This window comes from Seriola lalandi, unplaced genomic scaffold (genome assembly GCF_002814215.2).
Source record: "Seriola lalandi dorsalis isolate HSWRI2012SDOR001 ecotype SW California unplaced genomic scaffold, Sedor1 jcf7180002054441, whole genome shotgun sequence".
In the NCBI taxonomy this organism is placed as follows: Eukaryota; Metazoa; Chordata; class Actinopteri; order Carangiformes; family Carangidae; genus Seriola; species Seriola lalandi.
Genome location: NW_019524994.1, coordinates 522,635 through 532,447, shown reverse-complemented (window position 1 = coordinate 532,447; position 9,813 = coordinate 522,635). Strand labels below are relative to the sequence as shown.

At 41.2% G+C, this 9,813-nt stretch overlaps 2 protein-coding genes across 3 annotated transcripts in view; one reads left to right on the top strand and one right to left on the bottom strand.

Annotated features, from left to right (window-relative positions):
• slc25a24l (solute carrier family 25 member 24, like) overlaps window positions 1-4,040 on the bottom strand; it is a 5,248-nt gene extending 1,208 nt beyond the window's left edge. Inside the window, exons 1-7 of one of the 2 annotated variants that reach the window (XM_023410871.2) lie at window positions 3,705-4,040; window positions 3,452-3,578; window positions 2,936-3,023; window positions 2,008-2,119; window positions 1,694-1,852; window positions 530-667; window positions 324-434 (exon numbers count right to left, since the gene is read on the bottom strand). In XM_023410871.2, coding sequence (XP_023266639.1) covers window positions 324-434; window positions 530-667; window positions 1,694-1,852; window positions 2,008-2,119; window positions 2,936-3,023; window positions 3,452-3,578; window positions 3,705-3,827 — 858 coding nt within the window. In that variant the 5' untranslated portion in view covers window positions 3,828-4,040. The remainder of the gene's footprint in view (window positions 1-323; window positions 435-529; window positions 668-1,693; window positions 1,853-2,007; window positions 2,120-2,935; window positions 3,024-3,451; window positions 3,579-3,704) is intronic. The other variant, XM_087175285.1, reaches the window with a different exon arrangement.
• A 1,506-nt stretch (window positions 4,041-5,546) lies between these two features.
• On the top strand, window positions 5,547-9,501 carry dnajb4 (DnaJ heat shock protein family (Hsp40) member B4). The gene is made up of 3 exons (XM_023410916.2): window positions 5,547-6,031; window positions 7,281-7,861; window positions 8,701-9,501. Exons 1-3 carry the CDS (start codon window positions 5,821-5,823, stop codon window positions 8,929-8,931), a joined length of 1,023 nt encoding a protein of 340 aa, XP_023266684.1. The 5' UTR covers window positions 5,547-5,820; the 3' UTR covers window positions 8,932-9,501.
• The last annotated feature ends 312 nt before the right edge of the window (window positions 9,502-9,813 follow it).

Sequence of the window (9,813 nt, the reverse complement as noted above, 5' to 3'; positions counted from 1 at the left end):
TGTTTTACAGCACAGAGGAGAAACTGCTTTATGGCAGATACTGGGAAGCAGGGGCCACAAGTTTAAATCTATGTCCCAACTGTGCCGCCTGATGATGCTGGAATAGGTTTAACTTGCTGTGTGTGATACTGTAGAATCTAACAGACATCTCCACAATGATCTCATTTGTTTACAATAATCAAACCAAAGCATCACAATTAACATTGAAATAACATACTGACATTTAGAATTTGTAATACTTTAACAATGTTCAGCTATTATGGCTAAATACAAGACAGGACAGAAATGTTTGAGCATTCAGACCTGCCACTGGTCTCTGATACCTCTAAAGGGTAGAAGGCAGCATGAGCAACAGCACCGGAGACGCAGCCCAACCCGAAACGCTGCTGCACCGTCAGAGTCTCCTGGGTTCTGTTTTGGGTGTACACCTTCATCTGGACAAAGCAGGAGAGTGCACGTCGATTAGAAATATGAAACTGGATCCTAAATAATTCACACTGGAGAGTCTGTCCGCTGCCATATGACTCACCTGGGCGTAGATAAGACACTGTAGCGTCGACTGTGGTGTTCCTTTCAGCACATTGACAGCGTTACCTTGCCACATCGACCGCAGACCACCTGCTCTCATCTCCTGGAAGCCTTGGGAGAAGGCCTTGGATCCTTGGACCTACGGGGCACACAGGAAATAGTTTAAACCGAATCACTTTCATAGCCAGCTGCAGTAAATGTGTAATGTGAAGCAGAGATACAGTATAATGAAAACAGTTTTTGTGGGGAATACAGTTACATGTTCTACAAAGATACTAGGCAGGTAAAGACAGAAAACAGAAATGATGTTGTATCGCTGTCAACCTCTATTCACTTGCTTAATTCAGGGAGGTCAGGGGTCAGTGTCGGCTACAGAGAAACATCACTAGATGTCTTTTTCAATGATACTTCAGCATTAAGGGTAGAAAAGGAGAAGCACTGATTTAAAGCGGCTGCAAGAACAGCACTAAAGATATGACGAGTCTCATGAAAGATTTGGCCCATTCTCTTTCTCATACATGTCAGCAATATGCCATATAAACTGTAAACTGAATGCTCTTCTACTATCGGGGGCAGACAGATTATGTAAAACAAGGTAGGCTGGCTGATAACACATTATCTTTACACCCTGAGACAGTCAAGTAAAACAACCTCTCAAATGTAACAACAGGCCATTTAAGAACAGAATCCAGACCACATGAAAGGAGATCAGAGCAGATGTTAAATGCTGTTTAACCCCGGAGGTTCATATCTCGTCTTATCTTTAGGAACACTGAATCTAACACCATAATCTAAGCTCAAACGACCACTTACTCGTTATCAGAGCTTTAAACTGCATCTCATGGTCTTTAGTCAGCAAATAGAACAAGTTATGCTGTGAGATGTGGTTGAAAGCTTTGGAAGTTAGTAATTGGACCTGTGTCAAAGCAAAGTGATGTTAAAAAAGAAAGTTGGAATTTGACAACTTCAGAAAAAACTTAAACTTCTGACCGTTTCCCCAGCACCATGCATGCCTGGGGTGTTTTCTTAGATGTGTGTGTGTGTGTGTGTTTTGTATTGTATATCAGCTTAATCTAACTGACTGTCCCATTGGGGGGCATCACTAAACCAGGGACAAACATACATGTATTTCACAAATAAAGTGGCACCTGTTCGTAGAGCTGACCTGAAGCTGGGTCTTAAGGCGGTCGATGGGCGCCGTCACAGTGCGGGATATGGCATCTGCCAGGCCCGCTGCCAGAACAAACGTCTTCCATGCTCCAAAACCAGACGCCTCCTCTGGGAATTCGAGGGGCATCGCACGGCTCTCCCCCACATCAAATGCCTACAGAGAGACATATGAGGAATTACATTCACAACGACATTTGTGGTAACTTTTCAATCATTGTGTTTTTTACATAAGTGTATAGCATGTGAGAGTCTCTCCACAATATGCCAAAAGAAACAGGGGCGTCACACTGCTGGACCACCTCTTCTTACCAGCTGGTGTTTCCATGAGGTCACCAGCTCCCCAATGTTGTCCACAGGGTTGAGGATGACATGGTGCAGGAATTCATCCCAGTCCACTGTCATCGAACTGTCCTTATCCATCCTGGGATTAGCAAACACAATAAACAGCAAATATTCAGTGTTACTCGTTGTGTTTCATCAAAATATTAAGAGTTTTCATATATGAACATTTTGTCTAAAACATCATGCTAGTATCACTTTACAATCATCCATACTAGTAAAGGTTTCCAGGAATGTTTTCATTAATGATTAATAGCTAATTGACTTAATGCAGGGCAGTAATAAGCCATCGTAATGCTGGCATAACATAAACTCAGGTGTGCCAGGCTGTGAGCCCAAATTGAAGGATCCCTTTATTCTAATCTCCCTACCTTCATTAATAAAGGGCTGTGAATTTTTCCATTTTATAATAAGCCATCAAGTCTGCAGTTAAAAAAATAAATGCTATTTAGTCATTAGTGAATGGCTCAGATGCTGTGCTGCCTTCTTGTTGAAGGCAAAGTGCTGAATCCATAAAAGGGATGCCGCCAGATTAGTCTAATCAAAGACCAAGAGGAATCCCTAAATTAAATGCGGGCTTACGATCTGGCAACCCAAATTCAATTCTGCTGGCATTAGGATGTGTATTACTGATCATCAAGAATGATTTATTACCATTAATGAAGTAATTATTGATATCTTACCAACAAAGTAAGGATACATTATTGTAAAGTGATACCAGAATCATTTGTTTGGAAAGCACTAATGTGTTGAATGTGTGTGAGTGAAACATGAGTGTGTTTTGAACTCAGTTTGAACCCAATTTGACTGTATAATTTGTTTTGTTTTTTTTCAGATGAATGAGTATTCGTTCAAATATAATGATTAATCCATGAGGTAGTTCGCAAAAAAATCTTACATTTGTATTATTTTTTTTGCATTCGGCTTTGAAATGACCACTCCTAACTCCTTAAACAAACATATGATGTCCTCCTGGTCAATCACCCCTGATCAGAAAAGAAATGTACAAAATTACAAACAGATACCGGGACTGCTTCTTCCACTTATTGTCTGCAAACTGTCAAGTGATGACTGCACACTCTGAGGTCAGTCAGTGTAATGTCTACAGTGTACCATAAACAAATCTAACGTTTGCGTTTCAGCTGTTCCCGTCTGACCTTGAAAACACTGTTATTGTAAATTATAAAAACATTTTTGGTGGTTTATAAAGAAGATTTCCAGGTAGGACCACACATCTCCTACATCGGTCGTAGGACACATTATATTCTGTGAAGGAGAACAAAACTGTAGGTGTAATTCTTCAAAAACAGATGGATAAATATTAGTATTTATAGTAAGTATTCAACAAGCCTAGTTCTACTTTAATGTTTGAGGAATAGAACATTTTTCAAGTGCAAACACTCACTCTACTCACCACACTTGTTCTTGTCAAGGTCATGAAAGTAAATTTTCCAGGTCCTCTCTCTGTCCATCATGTAGCTGAGGAACTCTGAATAATCCAACAGGCCATCTTTGTCTTTATCATAAGCATCAATGATATTCTTGGATGAAAAAAAAACCTCTTTCATTGGCTGGTTTGTGTTGAATAGTAGTATTTGAATTAATTAATAAATGAAGTTAGGACCATGCAATACACAGTATGAGAAATGAGATAATGAGAATATTACCTGGACCTTGCTATCTGCTGATAGGATCCCATGCTTCCTCATTTCGTCGTGGAGCTCTGCCACAGAAATGAATCCATCTTTGTTTTGGTCCAGTTTGACAAATAAACCACGAAACTGATCCATGGCTGGTTTAGAAAATATTTCTTAAAAATTCAAGGTGTGAAAAAATGGCGATATGACGCCTGCTTTGCCCGATATAGGGAGAGGAATAAAGCATTGACAATTAGCAGAAATGATTGACCTGCAGCTTTGCATCGACGCTGACTCATGGCAGGGCCCAGAGCCAATGCAGTATGAGAGGGTTCATCATCAGCTCCAAGAGAAAACCTCACTTTCTCTGTGGTGCAGCAGATGGCGCTGTGGCTGCGGGAGGGGCGACCACAGCGCCATCATCTTCATCATCCTCAATCATCACTGTGCCCTCTCTGCTATTTGTGGAGCTGGTGACAAGAGTTTCCAGAGACAGACTGGGGATTATTATAATACATGGAAATAAAAATGTACGTAATATTTAAAATCTAGAAAAAATGAAACCTTCCATGTTTATGGTTTGATGTGTTGAGCCAACAATAGGAACGGTCTGAATAGTACATGCACACACACAAGCTGAAGAAAGCCAAAACATAAAAACAGTGCCTCGGGGACCTGGAACACACACACACACACACACACACACACACACACACACACACACACTAACACACACACACACACACTAACACACACACACACACTTCTTCTGGCTTCTGGGGATGGAAGGTTATCCTACCATGTGTCTGTAGGACTATAAAGTGAGTGAGCTGTGAGGGGTGCAGCTGTCAGTTTGCTGTGTGATGCTGTCATCTTTAAAATTTACCTAAAACACAATGAGCAGCCTTTCTTTTTTCACCTCTCACCTGGATGATGTGTAAACGACCCCGGTTTAGTGAATGACGTACCTTAATATGTGCTTTCTAGAAAGAGCCGCTGAAATCAGTGTATGGTGTCGAGTTGGGCTGGGTTAGATAGAGCGAAACCGGAAATAGGCTGTCAAAATAAGATCAGGTTTTTGTTGCACATGTAAAACTCAATAGATATTAATAACAACTTTTGAAAAGGCCCAAAGGCAAACGGGTTTGTACAGACATTTTCTTCTTATGTTACTTCATTTCTGGTTTAGCCTTACTTCCATTTTTTTGTGGTCATTATTTCATGACTTGTGATTTTATTTGGTGTCTACAGGCCATAATATGAATATAATAGGCCCAGAGCAGCCACACTTTATTTTCAGGTTGTTGTTCTGACTTTCAAGTCTTTTTGCTAAGCTAAGCTAAGCTAAGCTAAGCGAAGTGGCTTCTAGCTGCCAGCTAAACATATGAAGCAAGCCACAGCACATATGGTTGAGAGCGCCCCTGCTCCACGGCTTCATACGCAGGTATTGGTGTAGTTACAAATGTCCTTTTCTTACTTGTGGAACAGAACCCAGAGGTTTGATTTCGCTTCAGCTTAACATGGTCCTGCTTTATCCATATTTAAGAACTTGATCTTGAAAAAAATGTATATTGCATACTTGCATGGTGTATAATCCTACATTAATTTGTAGGTAGTGATGGTGATGTTAGTGGTGGGGGTGTAGGGGCCCAGCAGCTAACTTTTGCCCCATGGCCCTCTAGCAGGTTAATCCGGCCATAAGCATCAAAATGATGATGATGATGATGATGATGAGGATGAGGATGAGGATGATGATGATGATGATGATGATGATGATGATGATGATGATGATGATGATGATGAGAAATTCAGCTCATCCGGACAGAGCAGCTTCCACACCGGATCCAGAATTATTTGCTGTGTTTAACTTGACTTTGGCGCTGTGGCTGCAAGGGAGGGAGCTGTAGCTATTTAAAGAGGGTCATCTTGTCCCGGATAAATAACAGAGGGTCCACTGCGTTGACTAAGCGCCTCTAAATGGTCTTCATCCTGCACCGTGCGTCTGTCTGTGGCTACTTATTGTGTTTTAGTCCAGACTGACGCTGCTTCACTGCTGTGACAACCCTGCGTCAACCGCACTCACACCAGCATCAGCTCTTCTCTGAGGGCTTCGTCCGGTTTGTTATTTTTCTGGGATACGTGAAAAATGGGTAAAGATTACTACAAAACGTTGGGTATCTCTAAAGGAGCCACAGACGAGGATATAAAGAAAGCTTACAGAAAACAAGCGCTGAAATGGCACCCGGACAAAAACAAGTCTGCAGTCGCCGAGGAGAAATTTAAGGAAATCGCTGAGGCATACGAAGTCCTCAGCGATCCGAAGAAAAGGGAAATTTATGACCAGTATGGAGAGGAAGGTAATGTGGGTTTTTAATCGCATTGAAACACATCTGTAACCTTGTGTGACGGTTCTTAACTCACCGTTTATATACCGTTATAAACCCGTTATAAGACTGGATGGTTGGATGTGAAACACAGCTGGCTTTAATTCAAATCACACACTGCAACCAGCAAACCAGCAGGCCCTGAAAACAGCTGTTCAGCAGACCTATAGTTTTGTGCATTTAATTATAAAGATTATCATATTACAATGTCTCTACAGTGATAGGCCCCTGTTAAATAAAGAAATAAAGGCTTGTCACCATTTCCACAACAGAGTTTCTCAAATATGTGGGTTCTTTAATAGAAAAAACCCACTATTTTCATTATGTCAAACCCTTCTGTACTGTATGTGGTACCTACATCGTAGTATCTGACCATGAATGTTTAATTATCAGTCCAGATGGTTATGGGTGGGAAGCCTGTCTGATGTGAGGAAGGGAAGATCACAGATCATGTCTACACCCAAATACTCTAAATGAAAGGTGACATAATATAATTTTGTTCAAATTAATTTTAACCTTTGATATAACAGGAGGTACATGAGGAATGTTGCCAGAAAAGGCCATTGTAAGTGAAATAAAAGGTGTATTTTAAAAGTAAGAAGAAACCCAAACTGAAAATATGAACCTTGAAATGTGTCTCACATGGCTTCCCATGCCATGTTACAAACAGAGCATCTCACTCTGGGCTTTTTTTGTTGATAATGAAATTAAAAATCTTTAACATAGCAGTTGGACAAACCCACTGAGTATGTAATCTACTGTAATGTCTCAAAAACTTGAGAATTTGTCCACCCAAAACTCAAGTTCCTGACTATCCTTTAATACAGTCTCCTTTGTACTGTAAAGTATTTTTTCCAAAACGAATGCAATTTCCCGATTTTGCTTCCAATACCTCAACTCAAGGTATTGATCAATACTGAGTTCCAATCTGATACCATCTGATGTTTTCAATTAACTGATTATCAAAAATAGTCCTGTTGATCAATGCATCAGTTATTTGACTAATCATTGCAGCTCTGATAAACTGAATTGAATGTGGATTGGTCACTTCATGGCTGATACAAGAGCCACTTAATAAGGTCAGTGTTTGGCCTAATACTGATCCAGCAGATTGGACTGTGCATCCCTGCTGTCAAAGTAGGCGTCACTTGTGGCATAAAGCTCTCCCACTGCTCAGTGTCAATGGCAGAATGACTGATGAATCATTGCTGTTGTCCACCAGGTCTCAAGGGAGGAAGTGGACCCACCAGTGACGGACAGGGCAGCACTTTCACCTACACCTTCCATGGGGATCCTCACGCCACCTTCGCCACTTTCTTCGGTGGTTCAAACCCCTTCGAGATGTTCTTTGGGCGTAAAGCCAACGGGCGAGACGATGAGGACATGGAGGTGGACGGAAACGACCCTTTCGGCTCCTTCACCAGCTTCAACCTGAACGGCTTCCCTCGGGACGGCCACATCGGCCTGGGAGGGCAGCAGCGCCGGAAGCAGGACCCGGCTATCATCCACGAACTGAGGGTCTCCCTGGAGGAGGTCTTCCACGGCTGCACCAAGAGGATGAAAATCTCTCGCAAAAGGCTAAATCCAGATGGCAGGACCATGCGCAACGAGGATAAGATTCTCACTATCGAGATCAAGCGGGGCTGGAAAGAGGGAACCAAGATCACGTTCCCACGGGAGGGAGACGAGTCGCCAAACACCATTCCTGCTGACATTGTTTTCGTCATCAAGGACAAGCCACACCCTCACTTCAGGAGGGAAGGCTCCAACATTGTGTATCCTGTTCGCGTGAGCTTGCGACAGGTGAGGCATTTTCTATTCTGGCAACCGCTGTGACTGAGTTTAGTAGTATTAATAGAGTCTGATAGATGGATTAGTCATACACAGGGGAGATTCAGAACAAGCTCACATTTACATGAGAGTGCTGCTTTAAAGCTCTGAAAAGCCTGGTCACAATTATTAAACCCAAGGTAATGTGCCTCAAAAGTCTTTCCTGGAAAGTAGAGGCATACTGCCTGAGCATAGTACCAAACTACACACACACTTTGGATGTGCACTTATGTAATCTGGATCAACAGCATTGAGAAATAGGAGCTGTATCACAGGGAGGTTAGAGAGGCGGCGGCCGCCCACACACACACGGCGCAAGATGTACTTATATGGTTCCTCCTACTCTCCTCAACACTCAGAAATACTCCTCTGAATATCTGAATGTTGCAGATCATGACATGACTCATGCTGAAAAATCACAGATTATATTAGATTAAATTAACTCTAATCACACTGAATGTTGTATGGAAGATGGAAGTTTATTTTTGATTTTAGTAACTGTAGTTTGATGAAATAGTCTTGAATGAATCAATGAATCCTTATCAAAAATGTTTGTTTATATGAAGTTGTATTATTTCTGTTGTCCACATTGATGAGCTATTTGCTTTTGTGTACTGAAACACAGTGGATCACAGTTCATTGCATTGAATATCAGGTTGATTATTTGATATGTGGATTAAACATATCAATTCACATATACATACATATATATAATAAACATAAACACATCATTTGATTTCTGAAGTAGATCATGTGTGGGTTACATTTCTCTGCTGATCCAAACTCTAACATCCATATCCCTGTCTTTCCAGTCATTGTGTGGATGCTCGGTTACCGTGTCGACGATAGACGGGAAGACGTGCAACATGAAGATCACAGACGTCATCAAGCCCGGCTTGAGAAAGACTGTTGCTGGGCAGGGTCTCCCTTTCCCCAAAAACCCAGAGCAGAGAGGAGATCTGGTGGTGGAGTTTGATGTGAACTTTCCCGACACGTTGCCTGGCAACGCCAAGGACGTCCTGAAACGGCATTTACCTGCTTAGGGCAAAGGACATGGATTGAATGAGGGGAGATAACCGCATGACAGCACTCACCCTCATTACCAAACACACAAACACACAAACATACAAACACACAGGGACAGTTCTGACAGCTCACAGATGGACCCCCTACTGACAAATGTGCAATTTCTATTTTTGAGCTATCTGTTGTTTTTATAAATACTGTGCATGTTGCCAAGGTGATACAGGTGAAAGACTGTCTGACTGGGTTGTTGATATCTGAAAGTACACAATTTATATATGTGGGTCTTTTCCACAATCACTTTATCTTTTTGTTTGTTGGAAATATTTGGCTGTGAATGAGTCTACACTTACCAGACAGAACGTCCCAGTGACCCTGGAACAGCTGCAGTGCCAAACAGTACATTTTCCTGCGCTCATTTAGATTTGACAGGTTTCATTACTGACATTTTGGATGCTGTTTTAAAATTTGTGTACAAGTTAATAAGAGGAAAGTTGAGTGAACTAATCGGGATCGTCATGTGTGCATTTTAGAAACTTACATGTTGAGAATACTGAAGTTGAATTTTAAAATAAATATTTCCACATGAACTGATCATGAGCCGTTTTCAGTCATGGAGAGGCATTCAGTGACTCCCCCATGAAATAAACAGTGCATTAACAATAATCACTTTAAAACCACTAATACTGCTTAGGCCTATTTATAGTTAGTCTGCATAGCAATATTACACTAAATATGTTCTCTGCAGCACCAGGAAATGATGTGGTTCTTCAGAAATACAGTATATTTTTTGTAGTCAAATGTGAATATTTTGTTGTTGTAAAACTTATATGGTAACATTTCAAACATCAAAATTAAAAATATATTGACAGAATTTAATGCTTAAAGTTACCAATGGCAAA